Genomic DNA, 27,650 nt, shown 5'->3' on the forward strand with positions numbered 1-27,650 from the left:
TTCTTTGAAATTCCACATGTGTGTCGAATCAAATTATTACTTTCTCAGCATCGACACATGGAAGATGTCATGCACTTGAACAAGTTTCGGTGACAATGTGAGACGGTATGCCAAAGTCCTAATCCGCCCAAAAAATCTCAAAGGGGCCAATGTACCTCGAACTTACCTTTCATTTCTTGCCAAAACGCGAAGTACTTCTCATTGGTGACACTTTGAAGAATACGTGAACCCTACTTGAAACTCCAAAGGCATATGTTGTTTATCTACATAGCTCTTTTGGTGGCTTTAGGCAGTCTTAAGCCTTTCTCGAATGACCTTGACGGCATTCATCGACTGCCAAACCAACTCAGAGCCCGTAATCTTGCGCTCTCCAACTTCGTCCCAGAAAATAAGAGTTCTGTAGGTCCTGCCATATAACACTTCAAATGGTGTCATCTTGATGCTCTGCTAATAGCTATTATAGTAGGTGAATTTAATCAGATGAAGTTGTTCTTCCCAACTTCTTTTGAAATCCAACACGCAAGCTCACATCATATTCTCTAGTGTCTAAATAGTCCTTTTAGACTGGCCATCCGCCTGCAGATAATAGGTTGTGTTGTACTACAGTTTTGTTCACAAGACAATTTGTAAAATTTTCCAAAAAATTGCCGTAAACTTTGGGTTTTGACCTAACGTGATCATCACTAGCACTCCATGAAGACGAACTATCGGTCGCACATATAATTTAGCAAATCTATCTAATGCAAAGTCCTTCCGTACGGCGATGAAGTGAGCAAACTTTGTCAACTTGTTGACTAAGACCCAAATGGAATTGTTACCTCGCTAACTCTTGGCAATCCCATCACAAAATCCCTTGTAATATGTTCTCATTTCCACTCAAGAATCTCCAGGGGTTGCCAAAGTCCACCAAGTTTGCAATGATGTGCCTTCACTTGTTGGCACGTCAAACACTTGGCAATATGCTCAATGATATCTATCCTCATACCATTCCACCAATAGTACTAACGTAGATTTTGATACATCTTTGTGCTGTCTAGATAAATGCTATAACTACTGCGATGGGCTTCTAACAAAATTTCCCCCTTAAGCTCCACATCGTTGGGCACACATAATCATCCACGAAACTTCAGTATTCCATCCTCAGTGACTTGAAAATCAGTTTTCCTTTTTTCTGTATCCTTTTGTAGAACTTTTTGGATTTCAGGGTTTGTCGACTGCAATATCTTAACCTTCACCTGCACTTCCGATTCAATTCTGACGGTAGCCATGAGACTTGAAAGGTAGCATGCCTCAAATTTCAAATTTGAATCTTGAACTCCTTCAAGCAGAATCCACTCCTAAACCATCATCCGTGCAATCGACGACTTTCGACTTAGCGCATTCGTGACCTTGTTGGCTTTTCCAAGATGATACAAGATGCCACAATTATAGTCCTTAAGGAGCTCCATCCAATGACGCTGCCTCATGTTCAGCTCCTTATAAGAGAACAAGTACTTCAAGTTTTGATGGTCCGTAAAAATTTGGAACCGCTTTCCACACAAGTAATGTCTTCAAATCTTCAGGACAAATATAATCGCTACGAGTTCCAAATCATATGTTGGATAATTTAACTCGTGAAACCTCAGCTGATGGGATGCGTATGCAACCACTCTTCCATATTACATCAAAACGCAGCCTAGTCCATTGTATAATGCATCACTATAAATCTCATATACTCCAAGACTAGACAAAATTGTCAACACGAGTGCGGTATTAGCTTATGTTTAAGCTCTTGGAAACTACGCTCGCATTTATCCATCCATTCAAATTTTTCTTCCTTCTTCAGCAATTGTGTTAGAGGCATGGCTATCACACAGAATCTTTCCATGAACCGTCTATAATAGCCTACCAATCCCAAGAAACTTTGAACCTTAGTCACTATCGTTGGTCTTGGTTAGTTCATAATCGCCTCAGTCAAGTCTAGGAAAATCCCTTCACCTGAAATTACGTGACCCAGGATTGTCGCATGAGTCAACCAAAACTCGTACTTACTGAACTTGGTGTATAGCTCGTGTTCACATAGGATTATGAACACCATCCTTAAGTGTTGATCATGCTCCTCAGGAATCTTCAAGTACACCAAGATGTTGTTGATGAACACGATCATGAATTGGTCTAGGTATTCATTGAACACTCAGTTCATCAGATCCATGAAAGTAGCTGGGGCATTAGTAAGACCAAACGGCATTACGATGAACTCATAATGATTGTAACATGTACGAAAAAGCCATCTTCGATATATACTCCTTAATCCTCAGCTAATGGTAACCTGTCCTCAAGTCAATCTTGGAAAATACTGAAGCTCCCTGTAACTAATTAAATAAGTCATCAATCATTGGCAACGGACACTTGTTTTTAATCGTCACTTGATTAAGTTGCCGATAGTCGATGCAAAGATGCAACAAACCATCTTGCTTCCTTACAAACAAACTAGCACTCCCCAAGGCGATGCACTAGAATGAATAAATCATTTGTCCAACAACTCCTAAATTTGCAACTTTAGCTCCTTTTACTGTGATAGCACCATACGGATTCGATCTCAGGGGCGAGGGGCTAACTCAATCACGGATTCAATCTCCTTTACTAGGGCAATCCAAGCAACTCCTTAGGAAAGGCATTGGAAAATTCTCACACCAAGGCGATATCTTCCTGTCACGCCCCGAACTCCGAGGGCGCCAACATCCCACCATGGTCATTTAAATGCGACGTTCCCAGGTTAAGTCGCCGACCCATTCATTTCTTAAACGCACATGCGAAAGCGTATTATAAAACCCGTGACAATAAAACACGGGATAGAAAAGTAGGAAGCAATTCAACAACATAACACTTTCATAAATCAACAGAGTTACAAACAAAGGTCTACGGCCAAAAGTCTACGAAAGACCGGCTCATAAAAAGTCTACGACCTACAAGTTGGACACGTTTTCCAATCCTCATGACTTCACCTCTGCAACTCCTCAAGGCCAACCAAAATGATCCGGTCGCTCTGTCCACTAGGGACCTGAAAATATAAGCCCACAACCAGGGTGAGACATTGTCTCAACAAGTTCACCCCCTAAATCCCCATTAGAAAGAAAATACATCTTAGGATGACCTAGCCACACCACACAGAAGACTTACCTCGCCTCAGTTTCTTCTTGCAAGTTAGCACAATTCAAATCATTCAATCGTGTTCATATCATTCAATCATGTGCGGTAATACGAACTTAAACAACTGGAACACAAATATTTTCACATAACCAACAACCATCGTAGTCCTGATTATAAGACTAGATCGTTATAACACGTCCCATATCATGTCATACAATTCCGCCCCATAATCCGACACATCAAATCATTCAGCATGCATTCTAATTATTATTCACTGCCACACAAGGGCATAGCCTACTCGTTGTTGGCTATCTACTAACATTAATGCTAGGCATCACCTTCCCACCTTGGAACGTGGCTTCATCAGTACGTCGACAATGTTCCCGAATGAGCATTGGCCCATAATCTACTGCGACCCGCATTCGTTATAAAGGGCATCCCATATAGGGGCAAGTCCGGCTCAACAGCCCGGGACGATTTCCACTTTGTGATATAGGCATTGATACTTCCATCTAATTCATTTAATTTTTACCATAATCAATTTGCTCGAAGGCAATGCATGCCCCTTGTCTCAGGAAAAGTACCAAAAAAGTCATAAACCTATTGTATTGCTATTAATTCGAGTGCGGGACACCTGGAGTGCCATAACTTGGCACGCCGGGACACTTAAGTGCCATAACTTTAAAATGGTACACTTAAGTGCCATCATCGGAGTAAAATGGGACACTTAAGTGCCACTGGCGAAAATCCGGCCAAATGGCTGACGTGGCAATTTTCCGGCGAGTTTAGTCCAAAACGGCGTCGTTTTGCACGCGACGTGGCGGAGAAAACGCAAAACGACGCCATTTCGTGTCTACGTGTAAATAATAATATAAAAATTAATTAAATTATAAAGTATTCAAAAAATTAAAAAAAAAGAAAAATTAAAAAATTAAGAAAAATTTAAAAGTTTTAAAAAATTAAGAAAATTAAAAAAAAGGGGGAGGTCGAACGGGCGGTTGGCTGAGCCCTCGCCGCCGCCGCCTCCTCGCCGTCGCCGGGAAGGGCCGGGCGCGGAGGGGGAGGGTCGGCCGGGGTCGCCGGCCCTCGGCCGACCGACGGCGAGGCTGCGAGCCCTCGCCGGATCGCGGCGAGGGCCGCGACCTCGCCCCGAAGCGGGCGAGGGCTCGCGGGCCCTCGCCGCTGGTCGGCCGGCCTCGCGGTGACCCTCCCACCCGTCGCCGGCCCTTCCGGCGGCGGGAGGCGGCGAGGGCCCGCGACCCCTCGCTGGATCAGGCGAGGGTCGCGGCCCACGCCCAGATCCGGGCGAGGGTCGCGGCCCTCGCCAGATCGGCGAGGGCTCGCGGGCCCTCGCCGCCTCCCGCCGCCGCCGAGAAGGGCCGGCGACGGAGTGGGAGGGTCGGCGAGGGCCCGCGAGCCCTCGCCCGGATCTAGGCGAGGGTCGCGGCCCTCGCCGCGATCCGGCGAGGGCTCGCAGCCCTCGCCGTCGGTCGGCGGGGGCCGGCGACCCCGGCCGACCCTCGCCCCTCCGTCTCCGTCGCCGGCCCTTCCCGGCGACGGCGGGAGGTGGCGGCGACGAGGGCTCGGCCCTCGGCCGCCCGTTCGACCCCCCTTTTTTAATTTTTAAAATTTTCTTTTTTTTTAATTTTTAAAATTTTTTAAAATTAAAATTTTAAAATTTTCTTTTTTTAAATTTTTTTAATTTTTTATAATTAAAATTTTTAAAATTTTCTTTTTTTAATTTTTTTAATTTTTATGCTGATTTGGAGCTCGGCGAGCCACGTAGGCAAAAAATAATAATAAAATATTGCCACGTAGGATTTCCGGCAAGGGTCGCCGGAGGTGGCACTTAAGTGTCCCACTCGAAAAAAAAAGTGGCACTTAAGTGTACCGTTTTGAAGTTATGGCACCTAAGTGTCCCGGCGTGCCAAGTTATGGCACTTGTGGTGGACTTCTGCCCTATTAATTCAATCATAAGCCTTTCAATTGGACCGATTTAGTTCTAAACATTTTTCACATTGGTATCAATTTGGTTCACCCAGCCAATTTAGGGTAGAAATTGCTAACATGGATGCTGACTGTCTTATATGACAAGGCCAATGCTGACTTGGTTGAATCTACAAAGTTCCTCTTAGGTTCATATCAAGTTTGCCCTTTGCTTAAATCTCTTGAAAGGAGTAGACTATAGTACTATGACATCACAGCTTTTCACTTCTGCTTTCTATTAAATAAATCGGGAATTTCATCAACACACTTATAGGGCTGTTCTCCGAGCTAATTACTCTCGAGATAACTAGACTATTCAGGGAAGCCATTAAGAAATTTTAACGCAATAGACTTGAGAATTCGACCAGGAATTGACTTCTCAACCGTATTTATCTTTAGAGGCCATTACGGCACAGTTAAAAAATGATTTGAGATTAGAAATAGGTTTGTTTGAGAGTGGGTGACACCACTAAATTAGAAAATTCTCGTTGATCAACCATAGATTGATTCTTCTATCGTTTTGGTACCATGTGTTTGTATTTGAATCATCAAGATTTTCACGACAACCGAAAGTTGTCAATGTGTCGAGTGGGTTTATGGTGGCTCGAAAAAAATTGACCACGGGTCATTTGCACTAAAAATTTCCAAAAGTTACCCGATAGCTTAGGTCACACTAAAAATGCGCCTGAGTGAAATTAACCGCGAATTTGAGTCCAATTTCATAAATTGAAGATTCTGTCATGTCACAATAAATTCTAGGAATGTCAACTCAATCTTAGAAGATTTTTCTGCAACTCCAGACTTTTTGGGAAAAATTCGACCTAAGACTGTTTTTATTTAGAAAAAGGCCGAGATCATTTTTTATCTAGAAATTAGGATGCAAGATGGATCCCTAGGTGAGGAAAAATATCAATTGGAGTATTGAAGTGTCAATTTAATTTGTAAGGGCAAAATGGGATTGAATTGAAGGGAAAACCAAGTCCAATTGAGAGAGAATTGTTGCAAATTCGTATGCCCCCCATTACCTAGCCTTTTGGACCACTTCAAGAGTCTAAAGATGAGGCATTGGTGGCTCATGGCCAGCCAAGGGACTATACTTGGCCTTGGTTGAGTCAAAGGAGACCATTGAATGGAAGATAAGCAAGTGATGAAGCCCTTGTCTCCCCCCCTCTCTTCCTTACTAAGCAATAGGCACCATTCCTCTCCATCCCCTCTCCATTTTCAACCAACAGCCAAGGAAGACCAGCAGTAAGCTGCCAGACCGCCTGGACCACCACCTCACGCCGTCGTTCGCCCCACGCGCCCCGCCATGCCGCCGTTGCCCCGCCCCCACCATGCGACGGCTCCCCTTGTTTTGCCGTCCAGCTTTGTGTTTAGTAGCCATGAGGGACTGTGGAAGCCCGTCAGACGTTCGTTGAGTTCCTATTTGGATCGAAACCACCCCCACTGCCCTTCCTCGAGCTTTGCCATCCATTTCAGCTTTGCTTCTTCTGTTTTGCAGCTCAAAACAGAGAGGAATTTGTGGGTTTCTAGCCACCATCTAGGCCCGTTTTGGAGACGTTCCTGGCCTCAAAAACCTAGGCCCACTTTGAGAAGAATCGTCCCCCACAATGTTTCCGTCAGTTTGGTCTGACCCGCTCGTTAATCAAGTGAGTTTTGCTCACTAAACCTTGCTTAGTATACTAATGATGCTTAGGGGTTGATTAGATTTAATTAAGTGCAATTAGGTTGATAGATTATATTAGAGTAATTAAATTAGAGACTTATCAATGCATGTTAGGCAAATGATTTGTATAGCAAGGAAATAGGTCATAGTATTTCTTGAACGAATCTCAGAAATTTTCGGGTCCATTTTGGCATCCAATTAGGCATTACGGGCCTAAATTGGGTTTATCGCATTTATTTAATAATTTTGGAATTAATTAATTATTTTCCGGAAATTAGGCTAGGATAGCCGATGACCGAAATTTTATGCTGATTATTGTGATGTAGTCCGTTTATTTATTTGATCGTTGATTTGTGCTGAATTGAATTAATTATGATTTTAGGATTTTTTCCTAAATTATTCAATTTCAAAAATTAATTGGAAAATGACCGAGTGTGGGTCTATAGCGCAATAATATTTTGATGGACTATATAAAGTGGAAGTGGTGAAAAAGGAACGTTGTATTACGTGACTCGAAGACCAATGTCGTCATCTTGGAGAATGCACGTGATTCGTTGATTCGATCTGATTTGATTGGGTGCTATGTCTGTTAGTATTTATGAAATGAACTAACTTGCAAGAATGGAACTAAGGCCAAAGTAAGTCATTTGACTTATGTTATATTTAGGCAGCCCTAAGGTGTATTGGCTTCCTAATCGAGTTTTAGGAGGTAAACTTGTTAAGATGTAGTCTCATCCCGATTGTGGGACAACATTTCAGATCCCTAGATAGCAGCACCTTTACTTCCTCGTCCTCCCATGCATTTTGGTATACCCAAAGAGATCACTAAGATAGGGTACCACTTCCCGATACACCCCCACCTAGAAGGTCTAGAGTACGTTCTGATAAAATCAACCATCTAGGTTGATGTGGGTAAATACGTTTTGAGGCCCCACGAGTATTGATTGTGGTAAGGTCACTACCATGATGGGCGAAGAGAGGGTCTTGTATTTGAGGGTGATGTGCCTCCATTCGTTTTAGAGATAGCATTCGGAGAAGGAATTGCGGATCCAAGGACGGAGCGGTGATCGATGCCAAAGACTTTAAGCTCGAGAGTGACCCCAACTCTCCCAAGCCATCAGTAGTAGACTCTAGCAGGAGTGTCAAAGAATGAGAGATCAAGCAAAAAGAGGTGTACCCAGAAGAGAACCCGGAGGAAGAACTTGAGGAGGAGGACCCTGAGGAGGAACCTAAGGAGAAGTCCGAGGAGGATCCCGAGGATGATCCGGAGTATGACCCGGATGAGGATTGAAATCTCCATCCTGTTTTGCAAACTCTAAGTTGGGATCTAATGTGTAATAAATCTGGCTTATTAATAGTATTGTAATATATACTATGAGATTTGCTTGTATAAAAGTGTGGTTGTAGTTTTTTAGTTGTGAAAAATATAATCCTACTTTTCTATCTCATTGATTTTATTGTCTAGAGATTATTTTATTTGCTTATGCATGCATATTCAAATGAAAGGGTCGGCGATGCATCCTAGGACATTGCTACTAATCAACCAAAGTGAGGGATGGGTGCGTGCCTGAGAATCGGGGCATGACAAGTACTCTCTGATCAAAATAAAAATTGATTTGAGCATTTCAAACCGATATAAAGTTGTTCATTTATAGCCCTTCTAGCCCAAAAATACATGTTAGGTAAATCTGGAGCATGTGAAATCAGTTCACGACGAGATGAGCACGGCGTGCAACTGACTTGATCCAGGAGCACATGTGAGCTGGAGTTACGTGCTTGTGATACTAGCAATGATAACTCCGTCTTTATTTTTTTGCCTTCATTGATTTGATTGCAGGAAGCGCATGCCCTAGTCTCTTATTAGTGGGTAGGTAGCATGTTTAGCAAACCTATCGAGCTGGCCGTTTGCCCAAGTTTTTAGATTCTGAATTGGTATGCAACAGTAGTGGAAGATGGTATCTATGAAGAAGATACGTGTCGTGAACATTAGGTTTTTTACACATCGTCCCTTACTATTTTTAGTTTTTTTGGCAATTCATAGAGGACTAGAACTGAAATTAATCTTTTATTCATAAATACTTTGATATTGGTAACAAATGACAAATTAGATCAAGAAATTGAATTAATGTTGTCCACAAATTAGGATGATCACATTATCATCGGCATACGCCGCACTTCTCTTATTCTACAAAAGGAAAATAAAGGTGTTTTTATCAGCAACCATCATGGCCACCGCCGCCAAATGTGGTTTCCTCAAATGGAAATGCTGTATGGAACTCCCCTCCCGGTCACGCCAGGCTCCGAAAACGGCTTCAAGAGCTCATACGGCACGATCCCGGCTCCATTCCGATTCTTAAACCTTTGGTCAGTGTTCCTCGCGTCCATGACGCCCTCAAGCTCCTTCAGCCTCCCATGGAACCTCTCGAACGCCGCGTTAATCACTGGCTCCTCCTTCCATGCCGGTTCCGGATCTTGCCCCAGGTACTCCTCATCCGGCGAGTGGTTTGACAACACGTCGAGGACTGCCATCACCTTGGTCGCCTGTATCTGCGATGGGAAGCATGTGAGGAGCGTGACCTCAGGCTTGTCCCAAAACATCTTGAGCTCTGCTTCCGTCGGGTCCTCGACGGGCATCTTGGTTCGGGCAATGGTGGGTCGGTTTGGGAAGTAGCCGCCATAGGTGTACTGGCCGAAGTTGACGGCAGCATGGTGGCCGGAGGCGACCCAGACCATGGTTGTGATAATGTGGATGAGGTCGCACGGGGTCTTGAGGTCAGGCCACCCAGGGGAGTCTTTCTTGTCGCCGTGGCCAACAGTCCGGATCTCAGTCCACCAGGATTGAAGCTCCCTGTCCCAGGCGATGCGGCTTGGGTCGGGGTAGTAGTGATTGACGTAGTTGGTGACCCACGCCTTGATGGTGTCCCACAGGAGGAGGCCATCGTTGGCGAAGGGGTAGTCCTCGATCGCTAGCTTGAGGCCATGCGGTGCCGTCGGGTCCTTTACTGCCAAGCCCCTGGCAAGCATTGACCCAATCAGAAAAGCGATTTTCTAAACAATCCATGTGTCGACTATTGTTATATTTTTCTCTTTCCCTAATTTTAAGAATGGGAAAAAGTATGCCAATTGATTAATTGATGAGCAATACCTGCTAATCAAGTCATTGGGCAAGCCTTGCAAGTCGAATTGCCACTGCTTGTCATAGGCGACGGCGCTGAGCTCCATGGAATACTTGCCGGGAGAGAAGGTGGTCTCAATGATGCCGTCCCCATTGATCAAATTCCCGCGAGCCAGTGCATTGATCTCCATCGTGTACCGGAAGTGTGGGTGTAGCAACTTGTAGATCGGGTGCATCTCGCTCAGTTGCCGATTTGTCGCTATTATGTAAGGCTCCGTGGCACAATGAGTCCGCAACCTGCAAAAGTTGAAACCATGGAAACATCAATTACACCATCAGCGTTTATGCAAATAGGTACTTCTCGTAATAACATCACATTTTAGATGCAAATCATATAACAATTACAAAATTATCAACATGCTTAGATCTCACAATGCTATGTGTATCTCCATGTGTGGAAAACAATTCTTAAAGTTCTATTCTTCTCTCTTGAAAATTCTTTTGCCTGTTTCATCACTATTATACTTCTACTCAATAGATCTATGATTTTTTTTTTCTTTTTTTAATTTTGCTTGTCGAAAAGTAACGATCAACTTATTTTGTTACCAGTGGCTGACGAGCTGGTGGTGTCCAGAGTCGTGGGCGAGGACATGGGCCTTGGCGAGCCGCCAGAGCCACATGCTGGTGGAGTGGCACGACGGGATGAACACCTGCTTCCATTGCGGCTTCCCATCGTCAGTCGGCGGCCGCGTCAGCTCGATGGCGAGCGGCTTCAACGTCTCATCTGGGGTCAAGAAGAAGAGCGTCCTCGACCCATACAAGGTTGTTCCCTTGAGCTGCCTCACTTTGTTCACGTACGGTAAGAACAGGTCGTGGTAGTCTAGCATGAACAGCTTCTTTTGCTGTATAGCCTGCACAAAATCGAATTGAACGGAACGAAAAGGTGGGGTTCAGGTCAAATTTCATTAATTGGGGCCGTCAGATTTAGGTTTTCGGTCGGCCCTAGAGTGCAGATAAGTCGTATTAGATGACACTTCATCAAGGAAATATTATCGTACCTCATTTACGGTCATAAAACCTTTGATTTCTCTTTCAATAATATCCGTCGTGATGGCCGATTCAGGCGGACCGTAGATCTTAGGATCGAGCTCGCTCATCAAGGGCCATTCCTGAATACATATTTTAATGCCATTTAAGTATAGAAAACATATACCCAACATGATGTTGTCAAATAATTTTGGTATTCATTAAACTAAATCAAGTGTATGTGAGCCAATTATATAGTTGAAATGTGTACAAATACATATAATTATTACCGTGACCAACTGGATCGCATAAGGATTAATTCCTGCTAGAGTTTGACGAGCAAACTCTTCGTCACTAAACCAAAAAAATCTGTCTCCTGCAGAGTGCAAAAACACAGCTAATTATTATGCATGAAAAATCTTGGAGATATATAATAAATAATACATCAAATTTTCCATCTATGATTGACTAATAATGTATTTTCCTCCGAACAAATTACTTCTACGGATAAGAGAGAATGAGAGAGGGAGAGGGAAAGGGAGTTTGCTTACGGATCATGGTTTCGGGGGTTTCGAAGCGCAAGACATCCTCGGAGGTATCGGTGATGGTTTTGACGAGCCGGGGGAAGAAATCCTTGAGGAAGCCTTGCTTCTTCAACGTGGGCAAGTTGACGCCTTCGTTGAAGAGCTCGTCGATGGCGGTGAAAAAGGGGAACCCCAGGTCAGAGTCGACTATTGCCGTCTCTAGCGACGGCACCAACGCGTGCGCCACCGAGTACACCGCCTTCGCCGAGAACGTCAATTCCTTTATCGTCGAGAACTGTTCATCTCGAGGCACGTATATGCTCCCGCTCCTCGATTCCGACTGTGGATCTGCTTGATATTATAAGTGAATATTCAATTCGTTCATTGGGAGGAAAGGCTAATCTAAAGTTCTGTTGCGTTAATCATTATTCTGAAGTAATAACAATAATTTCTTGACTCACCAGTCTCGCTCCGAGGGCGCCCAGTCCGGCATCGTCTAGGGTACGGGAGCTCTTTGTCACCAAGCACCGGCCTCTTCTTATCCGCGCCGCTGTCCGGATTGCCGAGGTCGTTGTACACATCGTAATCGTATATCCTCTCATATGACTTTCTCTCGCCTTGGCCGTTCCCTCGCAGGATCGCCAGCTCCTCCTCTCTCAGTCTCTTCAGCCCGCTTGGCGTTTCGGCCGGTAGATAGCACTGCAACGCAATAGCATGCGGCGAAAGCGATCAAGCTCCAAATAAAACCCATCTCAGTAATACTCAATTCAAACAGTGACGATCGACTCTCTCTCTAGTCAATTAAACTGAATTTGCTTTTGAGGTTTTGGCGTGAAAATCAAGTCCCATGAAATCGATGCGCAATCCATGACCGGCGGACGATAGGGCACCGATTTCACGTGCTGTTTCTGATTCTTTTTGAAAAGGACACGGTGAGGGCGAGAGAGTCAAGAGATTTAATTGAACTTAAATGCTTTTCATTCACATGCATTATACCTTAGTTTAACCAGTCGCCTTTGGGTCAATTCAAGAATCAATATCACCCAAAATTTGTACAATGCTTGGTGATTATAGCTAATTAATTGCGACTAAACTTGCATCTCAAGTATACATGTGTGTGTAAAAAACCTAATTTTCGATCTATATAAGTCATAACTCTAAATGGTCTTGATTATTTAGTATATGTAATAACCTCATGAAAAATGACAAAAAAAAAAATCCCTAGGTAGGAAGCTATGTAGCTATTTGTATGATCTAACCTTATTAGTGAAAAAGACCCTCTTTTTTGGGTCATCGTACTTGGAATGAACCCATGAGTTGCATGTAATGTTAAGAGGACCGCCTGCAAACCCATCGAGGACAATGTCCTTGAGGTACATCTCCTTGCGGTGCTCATTCTCCACGAAGATCGCGCCGACTTCCCCGAACTCCTCTCCGACCTCAAACTTGCACCTGTACATCACGTCCTCCTCATTGTGGCCCTTCTTGTGCGCATACCCTTTGATTGTCCCCTTCTCTTGTCCCGTCTCTGTAATTAAAATTCAGGACCGTGTTAATTCTTCACTATCGTGGATACAAGAGATCGATAGTTTGAATATCATAGCAGGAACGAAATTACAGTTGGCTAGGATTTGGTGTTGGGAAGCTGAAACGAAGCCATGAACAGTAAATACGGCGAATCTAACAAAAGATCGTCGAATTGCGGGTTTGGAGCTGAATAATTCTGGCAATCTCTCTCTCTCCCTCCCTCCCCGACCTTAGGTGGAAGGTTGAATATAGCAAGGGTAAGGGTTAAAATCTATATGTTCTGTAATATGTCAAGAACTGTATATATACAGATTATCTTGGTTGCACCTTTTTAAAAAGATTAAGAACTTAATTAACCAAAATAAAATGTCAAGAGCTCAATTGACAAACAATCAAAATGTTAATGACTAATTTCGCACCTATTCCCAAACCTCATGTTATATCATAGATTGAAAATTTTATGTACATATAGTAAATCAATTTGGCTTGATATTTAGAAAAGCTTCTCTAAGTCATAGATTAGTCGTTGATCAAGATTTCTAGACATGTGTGTATATATATGTAACAAGACAAGAAAATTACACATCCATTAACATGTTATCTCTCACATATAATCGGCTAACATGCATCAGAACTTTTAGTACAAACCTACTTCCATGGAGAATTTATAGAGGGAATCTTATGAAATAAACAATCAAACATCATTTTTTGTTGCAAGTCATAAACAACTTGTGTACTTCTGTGACTTTTTCTCCAAACCTAGAAATAGCTATTTTAGTCTTTAAAAAATTGGTAAAAATTCATATATAATTCTGAATATCGCTCTTTTTAAACTTTGCAAAACTTCAAATGTTTCACTTCAAATAAAAGTCAGATTGTGATCAACGCAAAATTTCAAAAAGCAGAAGAATACGTTTCAATCAAATTCAGCCTATTTCACTCCTTGCTTTCTGTTTCAAGCTGTGTTAACAATTTCGAGTTCAAAACTGAATGCTCAATACTTACCAGGGTCAAGCTCTGCACTAACAAGCTCCAAGAGGAGCGTCTTCCCCATCAAATCAGTAATTGTATCGAGCCCTCCGCTTATCCCGAGTTCCGAGAAGAATCCGCCGGCGCTGTGTTTCACGGTCACTACTGCTTTAATCGACAGAGACTTCTCAATGGTGCTCGGGCTGGCAATCGCTTCAATCGTACTCGATGCAAGCCCCACTCGAGCATTTCCAGGGCTCTTTTGGAGCGCAGGTTCAGCCTGCACTGGTAAAATTGCGATCTCGCCGTTGGCTTGGCTAGGTGGCTTGCTTAATGGGTTCGAGGTTGGGGAGGCAGGTGGGGATTGATGAAGCTGTGTCTTCAACATGACGATGGTGGTGATGATCGTTTCTGGTGTGTTCTTGAAACAGAGAATGGTGTATCTAGACAACAATTGCTTAAGACAATGGTTATTGAGACTTGGGTATGATGGGGGTTTTGGAGAGTTGGTCTAGTGGTTTTTATAGACGGAGAAAAGGAAGAAAAGTTGGGCATGGGCTTTATTTTGCCCTGAATGCATGGACATGGCACGTGAAAACGATGTGGAAAATGCGAAGAGAGGACGAAAGGAGGCGGTGGACTAGACTTGTATTCGTTTGAAATTTGACATTAGATGGCCGTACGGCATTCGGCAAAGATATTTCAAAGGCTTGGAAAAATTCAAAAGTTATATGTGAAGGAAGAGTCCGTATTGGATCCATCCGGAAAACTTCAATTAGACTTGACCTGACCCAACCACTAGTCCACCACTTAAATCATCAAGGCGTATGTCTTGTTCTCCGGAAAACTTCAATTAGACTTGACCTGACCCAACCACTAGTCCACCACTTAAATCATCAAGGCGTATGTCTTGTTCTTATGTTTGGAAGAGTATTAATTGGCTCATTATCTTGGTTGAGTTCGCACCTCGTGTTTTCCTTGAATCACTGCTTGTCCTCGAATATTGATTATCTTAACACAATTTGTGTCCTTACACTTATTAAACATGTCATGCATTCATTACCAGACTAGGGGCGGATTAGTAAGGATCATCACTCTCAAATTGCTCAGTGCAATTTTTAGATATATATTATAATTTACCACAATTCATGTGAAGTTCCGTCATCTCACCCTGACAAAGCTAGGTTTCTTTTGCACAAACTTTTTTTTTTTTTTTTTTTTTTTTTTTGCGTCTCAGCATGAATGCAAATCAATTTTATGTATCTTGTGGGTCGTGATATTGATAGGGTTTCCATCTATAGAAGGGTCAAACTAATTGACTGGCTCAACGTGTGGTTGAGAATAAGACTAGTGGTTGAGAATTTTAGAAGTTACTGGCAATGAAATTTCGGAGAAATCCTCTTTTGATAGGGATTGAAGTAAAAGGTTGAATTAAGAATGAACTCGTGCACATTTGATGCTCACAGTCCGACGACAAGTTCAAACGTAATGCATATCCAGCGTAATGCATATCCACTACTTGCGACATCATGGTGGACAATCTCAGGAGATATATCAAAACCGTTCCAACTCATGCAATGTAACCTTTTGACTTTCTAGAATGTATAATCAAGTTTTTTCGCCTTTTGATTTTGTGGAATCATGTAAACTTCATCTTTAACATATTTAGTCATGCCGACATGATTTCTGACGTGACAACTTTTCAATAATAAAAGTATATAGATGAGATAAAAGTTACTTGAAAGTATGATTTCATAAGTGACAAAGATTAAAAAAAGATAGAGAAGAAGAAGTATCTTACATTACTTAATTTTGAGTTGATATACTCTCTATCTGCATGTGATCTCTCTCAACAAATTAACTTAAAATTTTGAATTGGACTTTCTAACATGATATCAAACCAATTCTACCTGAGTTTATTTCACCTATGCATCCACTCCTAGAGAAAAGAAAAGCATTAAAAAAAAAAAACAGATTCAAAGTATTATTAAAATGTTTATGTTGGTGCTAGACATATCACGTAAGATAGCTACCGTCCACATCAGCAATTTCTAACCAAAATTAGTAAGATGGACTCAATCAGCCAAACGTAAAAGAATTTAGAATTAAATTAGCACAAAATGCTCAAGACCAAATTAGAATAAGTGTAATAGGTTTGGGAATATTTTTGTAATTGTCCTGATCTTGAGTACATATAAGAATTTGCTCTTGTGCTTTTTGTTGCTGATTCAAATGAGTCCTGAAAAGAGAAGAAGGGAAAATTATGATAGAGAAACCATAGAAAAGGATAGGCAATCAGATGAGCATAAACCACATTAGTTTCCGATTAGCGTATTAGGCAAGGTCGTTTGCACCAGATGTGAATACGGCTTCGCCATTTCTGCAGGGTAAGAGTAATGTAATGGGATAATCATGACGTCATAACTTGGAACGACAGCTTTCTTGGCAGATCAAAAGATGGAAGTGGTGAAAAATAGTTGGCCAAAATCTCAACGCGTGCCTGGGAATTGGGGGGCTGGATACATGCATTGGACATGGGTAGGACGAGTTGCATATGGGAGGCTCTATCTACCAATCGCATGTTAAACTTGAGAATTATCATCTGCCGTAAAATGATTCGAATCCTAATTCCAATATCCACCCACCTCAAAACCTCGTGATTTGTTAAGAGGGCTAGTTATGGTGTCAAAGTTCTGTAGTTAATCAGTTTATGAGATTTAGAGGATGTTTCCGAACCTCCAGGTTGCAGGATCTTCGCACGCCTCCCTCTCTCTTCTCTCTATGTTTCTCACCCTCATTTTTCACTTCTTCTGCAGCGGTCCGACACTGCCATCGCAGTTGTTCTTTCGCCACAACCATAGCCATGACGGCATCACCACCTGCTCATCCTTTCTCAATAAATCAAAAAAATGATATAACAGTATGAGAATCATTGATTAATCTTTGAATTATTGGTTCTTGATAAACTTCAAGATCTCTCTATCAAAAATGCAAAAATATTGTTCGTTATGATTGTTTTCTAATTATCCTCAATAATTTAAATTTGGCAAACGAGCCCTTGCCCTTATTAGGAGGATTTGGAGACATGTATAAAATATTTTCTCACCGTTGGATTTTGCTTTTCCTCTCTCTCATTATTTTTGGCAAACTCAGTATCTCCAGCTATGAAACCTCATGCTCATGCATAGCCGCCGCCGTGGCTCGCCCCGCTGCCTTCGCTTGTTCCTTATTAGACAAGTAAGTTCAACTGAGAGCGATTTTTTTGCATATCAACGGTGAGAGCTGTAAGTTCCATTAAAATTGATATGGAAAATGTTAGACGTACTGAGTAATTCTATTAAAATTTACTTATTAAGCAATGTGGCTCTTTCAATATGTTAAATGCTCAATTAGAAAATCATCACATCATTTAACAAGAAAGTTCATGAATTTTTTATGGTTAATATCGTGAAAAATTTTAAACTAGTACACTTGTAACATATTTACTTTAAATTAATTTTTTTTATCACCAAAAACCTCAAATTGATATAATGGCTCAAATTGGCATAAATGTCACAAATTTACTTCCTGTTAGTTTTTATTAGTTGGATTAATACCATAAAAAACACAAACTGATATATCTTTGACAAAATCCAAACTAGTATATCTATCAACTTTCACATATCTACCAACTTAGTAATTTGATAATAAAATTTATCACATACTTGTTTGGGATTTGATACAAGTTTAGAAGTTTACAAATCTGTGATACAACAAAGTTTTAGATAAATGTGCTGTAATGAATATATAATTGTGAATATAGTTGAGGACTTTTTAGGCTTTTACCTTGACTTTTAACACACACAGAATTGGTCAACGACGAGAGACGTGTGGGAGAACTTATTCGGTTTCGCCAAGAAAAAAGGCATTCCCCCATCACTTCACAGTACAGTACCGTCCACATGGAATTTTTTTCGTACAGTGTTTGCGAGTCAAAAGCCACGCCTTTCTTATTTTTCTGACTGGCCTAGTTGCGTGCGGAGTGTCGTTTGTTGACCATCAGCTCATTTTCTACTGAAAATTCCCGTAAGCAAAATAAATAAATGAAAAGATAAAACTGAATTATGCCTTCATCAGTGGACATATTTACCATAATTTCAAGCCCTAAAAACAAAGACACCCATGAAGATAAGGGTTAATATCCTGAAAAACCTCAAACGGATATACATATGATAAATTTACTCCGAACTAATTTTTTTACCATTTAAAACCCCTTACCACAAACTAGTACACTTATGACAAATTTACCCCATATTAATTTTTGTTAAATTTTGCTGTCAAATTACTAAAGCGAATGAAATATGACAGTTGACTAGTATACTGATATGCGATTTTACTCTCTATTTATCACAATTATACAATTTTTGTTATTTTTTGTAATATTAATCTAATTTAATGGATGGTATATTTATCACAAATGTACTAGTTTAAGATTTTGATAGTTGAATAAATTAGTTTTTGGTAAATTTGGGGTTTTTTATTATCAATTGAGGTACATTTATCACGGGTGTATTAATTTGGAGTTTTTCATGGTCAAAAAATTAGTTTTTGGTTAATTTGTCGCATGTGTACTAATTTTGGATTTTTCAAAAAAAGACAGATAAGAAATAGAATTATTTCCGTTATGGATGCGTCGGGTGTCTAAATCACTGAAACCAGAGCTTGTTCATCAACATTTTGTTAGACACTACCAAGATCTTTTGTCGCCACGGCTTATACATGGGAGACCCTCGGTTGGGGACATCATGGAGGCTATCCAATTTCCCCTCACCGCTGACCAAGTTAGCTTCCTTGATCAGCCCGTTTCTGACTCAAAGATCCGTGATACACTCTTCTCACTAGCTAGAGGAAAAGCTCTTGGACCTAATGGTTTCACAATTAAATTCTTTAAGCATAACTAGGAGACAGTGGGTCAATTGGTTATATCGACAATGAAGGATTTCTTCATTTCGAGTATATCGACAATGAAGGATTTCTTCATTTCGGGTAGGCTCTTAAAGGAGATTAACAACATCATATTGGTCCTTGTACCAAAAACCCTTAATGCAACTTTTGTGGATGATTACAGGCCAATCGCCTGTTGTAATACCATTTACAAGTGCATCACTAAATTCATGGCCAATCAGGTTGCTGCAATCTTACAGGATGTCATCGGCCCTTCCCAGAGTGTGTTTGTTAAAGGCCAACGGATCAGAGATAATATCCTATTGGCTCAGGAGCTCTTTTCTGACTTTCGCATCCAACCTTACTCACATAAATGTGCAATCAAGGTAGACTTTAGAAAAGCATATGACACAGTCGACTAGGACTTCCTTGAGATTGTCCTTCAGGCCTTCAGATTTCCCGATCATTTCACCCTGCTCATCATGACGTGCGTGAAGACCCCTAAATTTTCCATTGCTTTGAATGGAGAGTTACATGGGTTCTTTGCCAGTGGTCGCGGGCTTCGTCAGGGAGACCCTCTATCTCCCTACTTGTTTACATTGGTCATGGAGGTACTATCAAGTATTCTCACCACTCGCTCTTCGATGCCGGAGTTCAAATATTATTGGAGATGCAAAGCGACTAGCCTTTCACACTTATTCTTTGCGGATGACATCTTCCTGCTCTGTGAAGCTGACTTGACTTGCCTTCGGTGAAGCTATTCAAGGAAGGTCTCTAAATCTTTTCTAATTGGTCTGGATTGGTTCCAAACACAAATAAAAGTGAAGTCTACCTTGTAGGAGATTCACCTTCTTTAAGAAACCAAATCCTCCTTACCCTTGGTTTCCTAGAAGGAAGCCTACCAGCTCGCTATCTCAGGGTTCCCTTCATCACTTCCAGGATCAGTAAGGTGGATTGTTGCGTGTTAGTCAATTGCATCACTGCGAGGATACAATCTTGGATCCATCGCTTCCTCTCCTTCGTCAGTTGGCTACAATCGATCATGTCAATCCTTCATGCCATCCAAGCATACTGGGCTAGTGTTTTTATCTTACTTGCAGCTATCTTGGATCAAATTGAATGAATACTTAAAAAATTCCTATGGAAAGGCCCGGAGTTAGGAAGAGGGGGTGCAAAGGTTTCCTGGGAGGACGTTTGTTGCCCAAAAGACGAGGGGGGCCTTGGGATCCGAAGGCTTCGGGAGTATAACAAAGCCGCCATGTTAAAACATATATGGATTATGTTTGCTGATAAGGAATCTTTATGGTGCAAATGGATTCACTCGACCTTCTTAAAAATGTCGAATTTCTAGGTGGCCAAAAAGCCGACTTGCTATTCGTGGTCTTGGAAGAAGGTCCTCCAACTCAAGACTGAGTGTCAAAGCTCCTTCTATTGGAGAATTGGGGATGGTTGCTCGGTATCCCTCTGGCTTGATAACTGGCACCCCAAGGGCCCTTTGAACTTGTACTTTTCGAACTCGGCCATATATGCATCTAGTCTTCCTAGGCAGGCAACAGTGGCGGACCTATTCACTGATTGTGGAGCTATGATTAAGGGGGTCTTGGACTCTTGGGCAGATCCCCTTCCCACCCTCTCCCACTCTTCCGATCGTTTCGGCTGTAAGGGAAACACCTCCCATCTCTTTACGATGGCCTCGGTGTGGGATTTGATTAGGAGGAGGAAGATTCAAGTCTCCTAGCACACATTCATTCGGAACAACTCCATCACTCCAAGGTACCAATTTAACCTTTGGCTTATTGCCAAACGCAGGCTTCCTACCCAAGCTCTATTATTATCTTATGATAGGATAGATAGTGTCTTGTGTCCCTTTTGCAACGAGGTGCCGGATTCTATAGACCACCTATTTTTTGGCTGCTACATCTCCACTGGCATCGCCTTCTTTTGGGCCTCCAGGTGCAATCTTCCGTGGCGAAACAATTCGTGGGTTGAGGATCTCAATTGGGCCGCCACTTTCCTTATGGGCAAAGACTTTTATAAGTGCATTGCTCGTTTCTCTTTTGGTGCTCTTTGTTATTTCATAAGGAAGCACAGAAATGACATCCTATTTCAAGAGCAGAGCTTATCCATCCCAGCGGTGAAGAATCAACTCATCAAGGTTGTTAGAGACAAGGCCACCACCTATAGGAGTGTGGATGATACTTATAGAAACTAGAGGCTGCAGCGTAGCTGGGATATTGATCCGATCATTTTTTCAGCTGGGGACTCTTCTACTTCTGCAGGGCCCTAGCCTGGTGTTTGCTGTCTAGATACTCTTCATCTGCACAGTTGCTTCCTTGACGGTTCTTCACTTTTGTCGCTGCCGGATGTGTGCGTAGATTGTGGTTCATCTGGCCTTTCGTGGCCTCCCACTACTTTTTTGCCTTATTTGGCTATTTTGCTTCCTTAGGCCCGCTCTTGCGGTCCTCTTTTGCACTCGACTCCCTTCCACTCACTTTGATTTGTTGTCTTGTTGAGTATAAGTTTTGTGATACCGGATCTTTTGTAATTATTGGTAAAAGCTCAATATATTCTTACCCTTCACCAAAAAAAAAAAAAAAAAACCCTAAAGATAAAGAAAAAAAAACGATTAAGTTTCTATACATTCCACAAAATATATTTTTATTATTAATAATAATTTATACTCAAATATTTTCGCAAATGATGAAAATATTTTTGTTCATTTATCTTCGTGAGCAATATAAATGATTATTTTTAGGAAAATATTTTGTAAATTATTTATTTTTCACAAAATAAACGAAACTTAACAAAAATATTTACGCAAATTTTGTTGGTCTATTACTCAATCCTCGACATGAATGAGAAAACCAATGTGAAATTCGGGCAAATTGTCACGTTCTACATGAAGGACAGCGCCAAACACGCACAGGCCATCTTTCGACCTTTAAATATTTCATGGTGAGCTTTGCATTTTGCTTGGCTTTCCAAGAGAGGTGTGTGCTTTGAGGGGAAAATTATCAATTCAATACTCTCATGGTGCTAAACTTGTTAATTGTTCTAGTGCAGTTTTAAACTTTAATGTAAAATTCTATTGTAGTCATTTCAGTTAGTTTTTGTTTAAAATTGCTAACGTAGCAGTCCAATTATCACTGGTCATCTACATGGTGCGTTAGCGATCCAACTGATACATTTACTCGAAATGAGGATACTTTGAGTGATTTTGTGAATGGGTTTAAGATTTAGGGAAGATGATGTATTGGGTTCGGGAATATCTATCTGTGGCATTTTGATATGAGGTGGATGCATTTTTGGAGTCATTAATTACAGGAATTCTTATATGGAGCGTAATGCCAATGTAATGAACTTTCTGTGGGATACAGTCTTTAGTTTGAAAGAAAACGAATGAATTTATCATATAAAACATATGGGACAACCGTTTTTCCTAATTGTGGAAATATTATTTCTAACCACTTCATGCAAAGTAAAAAAAAGGTACCTAAAGGATGCCTTAATAATGAGTGTCGCAAAACCTTAGGGTAATGCTAACGAGAGCAATGAATTGATCGAATCATTCTATAGGTCGGTTCGATCACTATTAGATAAATGGCATGTCATGCAAATGGATTATGTATCAGTAATTGAACTTTCATGGTATGGAAGGATTGATTTTTTCTTTTTTTAGTTTCATTTTCTTGTTAAGCTAGGAAAAATTACCAAAATAAGCATAAATATATTAGAATTGTACCAATTCAATTCTAAACATTTTTTTTGCCAATTAAGTCATTAACCTTTTACAATTGTATCATTTCAGTCCAGTCCATCCAGCCAAAATTAAATGGCCGAGTCTTTGATGTGGCTGCCGACATTTTAAAAATATTTTATTTTTGAATTATTTTATTAATTTTGTTTATCTTTTTTTATCTTTTTTTTTCTGCTCCCTCCTCCTCCCTCCTATGGCTTCGGCAACCAACCAAACAAGAGAGCTGACCGATTGCCAGACTGAGGCGGCTGAGCGAGCTCGCCAAGCCATCGGCCAAGGTGGCCTCGCCATCGTTGGGTTTGGTGAGGTCGCTTGTGGCTAAGCGAGCTCATCCTCACCCAACGATGGTGAGGCCTTGCTGTCATTGGGCAAATCTAACGAGGCCTCAACCCACTAGTAGCTAGGCAAGCTCACCCTCACCCAACGACGGCAGACGCGCGAGCTTGCCCGACCACCTCGGTCGGGCGGTTGACCAACCCTCCCCTCTGGCTTGTCTTCGGAGCCAAAGGAAGGAGGGAGGAGGGGAGAAGAGAAGAAAAATATTTTTAAAAAAAAGATAAAAGATAAAAATTAATAAAATAAATCGAAAAATAAAATATTGTTAAAAAATTGTCGCCGGGATGGGCATTCTCCATAAATTCCCTTAATCTGAACATAAAGGAGCCCTCTACAGTAGGTCACGTATTGCTTTAGTAGACTCAACTTCATTCTGCAGAGCGTGAAATCCTTCTTTTTTTGCGAAACTTCTTGTTCCCTTTGGTTGTGCATATGTCTTGTTCTTATGTTTGGAAGAGCACTAATCAGCTCATTACCTTAGTTGAGGTCGTACCTCACATTTTTCTTGAATCATTGTTTGTCTTCAAGTAATGGTTATATTGACACAATATGTGTTCTAGCACTTATTAAACATGTCATGCATTCTTTGTGGGACTGGCGAGCCAGTTCAGTGAGGATCGTCACTCTTAACTTGCTTAGTACAATTTTTAGGTATACGTTATAATTTACCACATTTCATGTAAAGCTTTGTCATCTCATCCCGACAAAGTTAGGTTTCTTTTGCACAAACCTCTTTTTTTTACCTTTTTGCGTCTCGGCATGAATGTAGACCATTTTTATGTATCATTTGAGTCGTGATATTGATAGGGCTTCCATCTATATAAGGGTCAAACTAATTGGCTGGCTATACGTGTGGTTGAGAATAAGACTAGTGGTTGAGAATTTTAGAAGTAGACTGCCATTGAAATTTCAGATGAAGTGTCTTTTGATTGAGAATGAAAGCGAAAGGTTGAATTAAGTATGAACTCGTGCATATCCATCATTTGATATTCATAGTACGACACATTCAAATGTACTGCATATCCACTATTTGCAACGTCACGGTGGACAATCTGAGGAGAAAGTTCAACAGGACCGTTCCAACTCTTCCAGTTCAACCTCGACTTTCTAAATATGTAGAGTCAAGTTTTTTTGCCTTTTGATCTTGTGGAATCGTGTAAACTTCATCTTTAACATATTTAATCCTGCAGACATGAGTATTGACATGAAAACCTTTCAATAATAAAATGGTGTAAAAGAGAGAAAAGTTACTCGAAAGTAAAATTCCATAAGTAACAAAGAGAAGAAAAAAAATAGAGGAAGAAATAGTTGCACTATGTATATACGCACATGAATACATACATAAATGTACATATGGAGAGAGAGCGGGAGATTATTGCAGTTGGCAAAATGTTACTGTGGCTTGAGTATCAAGTTTCAATTGTTCTTGTATTCTTTTATTTTATTTTATTTTATTTTCTTTTCTTTCTTTTTTGGGGTTGTTGAAAATTGTTCTTGTATTCATGTAGTGATATTTTATTCGATAATTTGTTTTTTTTTAGATCAGGATTTCGCAACCTTCACGCCACACATTTCTTTCACACATGTGGCTCCTCGTTCTTCAGTTTCAAGTCCAGTCTATGATATGGTTTTTGTCTGTACTTCAATTGAGAGATCTTTGTAATATTTCACGTGTTCATCCGCTCTATGTGTTTAATTCCATCTGTCATTTCTAATTGGACTTGCACATGATAGAGGATATTGAAATATCCCTCATTACCTTATTATGACATTTATAAGCTATTTATATACAATTCTGTAGGTTCCATAGCAGCGTGTTATATGATTCTGCTTTCCATTCCAAAGTTCCTGATGCTATACAAGATCACAACTAGTATTGGCTGGTTACTAGGTCTGTATGCTTCGACTGAGATTCAACCTAGCCTTTGTGGGCTTGTTGAGACAAATCATTCTTCGCATGATAGTTGCTCGGAAGCTTTCGACTTTTGGAGAGGACTGTTTGAGGGAGGTTGATCAATTGCTAAGAGTTTAGGAAGAGGATCGATGTAGATAGTAAAAAAATCGTTGGTATTCATTGGGATCTGGCCGATGGGTGCACAGATTCTTGAATGTGTACAGGAATTTGCCCTTGTGCTTCTGTGGCTGACTCAAGATTTCTGACTTGAAAAGAAAATTACGACTGAGAAACCCATAATAAGAATAAACCGCATTAATTTCCAATTAGTGCGTAAGGCAAGGTATTTTACATAAGAATAAACCCATATTATTGTTATTGTTGTTATTGTTATTGTTCTTGTTCTTGTTGATTTGGCAGATCAAAAGATGGAAATGGTGAAAATTAGTTGGCCAAAATCTTAACGTGTGCTTGGGAATCGGGAGGCCCTATAAATGCACGAGTTACATGTGGGCGATTCTATGAAATCTTTACTCAATCAAACCTTGGTTTTTGGGTTTCCTCCATCCACTGACCACCGAAGAAACATTCAAATCTTAATTCAAAACCTGAAGAAACATTCAAATCTTAATTCAAAACCCTAATTTCAACATGCACACACCTCAGAACCCATGATTGGCACATTAGTTCAAGTTTTGTGAAACGTTGGTTTTTGGGTTTCCTCCATCCACAAACCGCGTGTAAAACTATCTTAAGAAGTATAACACACTGAAGAAACATTCAAACCTTAATTCAAAACCTTAATTTCAACATGCACACACCTCAAAACTCCGTGATTGGCGCAGTAAATTTCAAGTTTTGTGAAACGTTGGTTTTTGGGTTTCCTCCATCCACCTACCGCGTGTAAAACTACCTTAAGAAATATGACACACCGAAGAAACATTCAAACCTTAATTAAAAACCCTAATTTCAACATGCACACACCTCAAAAGTCTGTGATTGAAGCAATAGTTCAAGTTTTGTAAAACGTTGGTTTTTGGGTTTCCTCCATCCTCCAACCATGTGCAAAACTACCTTAAGAAGTATGACACATCAAAGAAACATTCAAACCTTAATTCAAAACCCTAATTTCAACATGCACACACCTTAAAACCCCGTGTTTGGCGTAGTAGTTCAAGTTTTGGGACATATTCAGTTCAAGGACTGAAAATCTCTCGCTCAAATCTTATCAACTTTGTGCAAACTACACTGAGTGAGAACTACTTACATATGATGTAGATATGAAATTGACTAGTTCACAGAATATTACATGAACTTCTAGATAGTTGGATCTTCACACGCCTCTTATTCATTTCTCTATGTTCCTCCCCCTCATTCATTAATTCTTCTACAGCAGCCTGATACTACCATCGCACTTGTCCTTTCACCAAAACCATAGCCATGACAGCATAGCCACCCACCCATCTCTTCTCACTCTCTCCTTTCTTTAGCAATGGAGAAATATTTATGTGACTATCTTTAATTTACTATAATATCAATAACTTGTTTTGAGCAACAAAGAAATAAATAACAAATGATAATTAAAATTATTATGGAATCTACTGCTTCAAGAATTTGTGAGTCACAATATATTATTATTCTTATAGTACTCTAAAAGCTATTATATTTGCAAAATCCCTTGTAATTTTCGGCAAGCTCTTCACCTCTAGCTTTGCGAACCGTCATGCTCATGCATTGCTACCGCCACCATGCCCGCCCACCCTGCCACCACCGGTTGCTCCAACCCACTTGGCCGACCCAACCCTACCACTGTATGCGCCCCATGACAACACTAGCTACCCTAGCAGTGCCCATCCAAGCTCAACGATGCCGCCATCGAACCTGCTTCTTGCTCGTGGAAGCAGTCCCCTAGGCCTCGTCCCTCTCTTCCGCAGCGACCTTAGATTTGCAACTCTCACGTAAGGTGCCAATGGCGAATATCTACCTCGGAAAATCGAGCTATTTCCACCGCCACCGACCCTGCTCAACCTTGGATCGACCCAGATCTGAGGTCCGGGGCTATGGCTCAAGATTCGAGCTTAGATTTTGGCTCGTTGGCACCTCGCCCTCGGTTATTAGCTTGTCGACAACATGATTAGATAATTGAACGGAGGAGGAGGAAGGGGCCTCGTGGCCACGGGGACAATATGGGGTGTTGTATACAAGAACAGTGCCCTCGCCCCTTATGAGAAGTAACTTCAACTAGGAGCAAAAAAAATAAATTCCGCATACTAACTGTGAAAGCTATCATTCTCATTAAAAGCGGTTTGGAAAATGTTAAACATAAGAAGTAATTCTATTACAATTTACTTATTAGGCGATGTGGCAACTTTTATTTTTTAAATACTCAATTGGAAAATCATCACATCTTTTGATAAGAAATTTAGTGAGAATTTTGGTTTTGCTTATTTCACGAAAAATAAATGATTTAAAAATGTTTTTCTTAAAAAATGATAGCCCGTATTATTTAAAATAATTAGTCGGTTAAACATGTTTTTATTTCCAATAATAAATTTATATTTCAATTTTTTATCTATTATTTTTGTAAGTTGTATGAGTGATATTATAAAAAAGATATTTTTAAAATTTGTACAGAAAGGACTCAATGCCACGCCTTTCTTTCTTTCTTTTTTTCTTTTTTTACTGTAGTACCTCCGTGCTTGGCTAGAAGTCTCGAAAGAGACAAAAATATACATCAATTCGAAAAGATGGCAATCTCAGAACCATTTGCGCAAGTTTTGTCGGTCCCCACCCAATAC

General features: G+C 40.8%; 1 protein-coding gene across 2 annotated transcripts in view; it reads right to left on the reverse strand.

Annotated features, from left to right (window-relative positions):
• Positions 1–8,827: 8,827 nt before the first annotated feature.
• The window catches only part of LOC104430084 (linoleate 13S-lipoxygenase 2-1, chloroplastic), a 32,862-nt gene continuing 14,039 nt past the window's right edge, over positions 8,828–27,650 (reverse strand). The window contains exons 1-9 of one of the 2 annotated variants that reach the window (XM_010042847.3): positions 13,979–14,391; positions 12,706–12,974; positions 11,908–12,145; positions 11,474–11,794; positions 11,213–11,298; positions 10,955–11,065; positions 10,503–10,807; positions 9,927–10,193; positions 8,828–9,794 (exon numbers count right to left, since the gene is read on the reverse strand). In XM_010042847.3, the coding sequence (XP_010041149.2) occupies positions 9,035–9,794; positions 9,927–10,193; positions 10,503–10,807; positions 10,955–11,065; positions 11,213–11,298; positions 11,474–11,794; positions 11,908–12,145; positions 12,706–12,974; positions 13,979–14,330 (2,709 nt within the window). In that variant the 5' untranslated portion in view covers positions 14,331–14,391 and the 3' untranslated portion in view covers positions 8,828–9,034. Of the gene's footprint in view, positions 9,795–9,926; positions 10,194–10,502; positions 10,808–10,954; positions 11,066–11,212; positions 11,299–11,473; positions 11,795–11,907; positions 12,146–12,705; positions 12,975–13,978; positions 14,392–27,650 lie in introns of those variants that run through there. The other variant, XM_039316352.1, reaches the window with a different exon arrangement.

Source organism: Eucalyptus grandis, chromosome 7 (assembly GCF_016545825.1).
Source record: "Eucalyptus grandis isolate ANBG69807.140 chromosome 7, ASM1654582v1, whole genome shotgun sequence".
NCBI classification, from domain to species: Eukaryota; Viridiplantae; Streptophyta; class Magnoliopsida; order Myrtales; family Myrtaceae; genus Eucalyptus; species Eucalyptus grandis.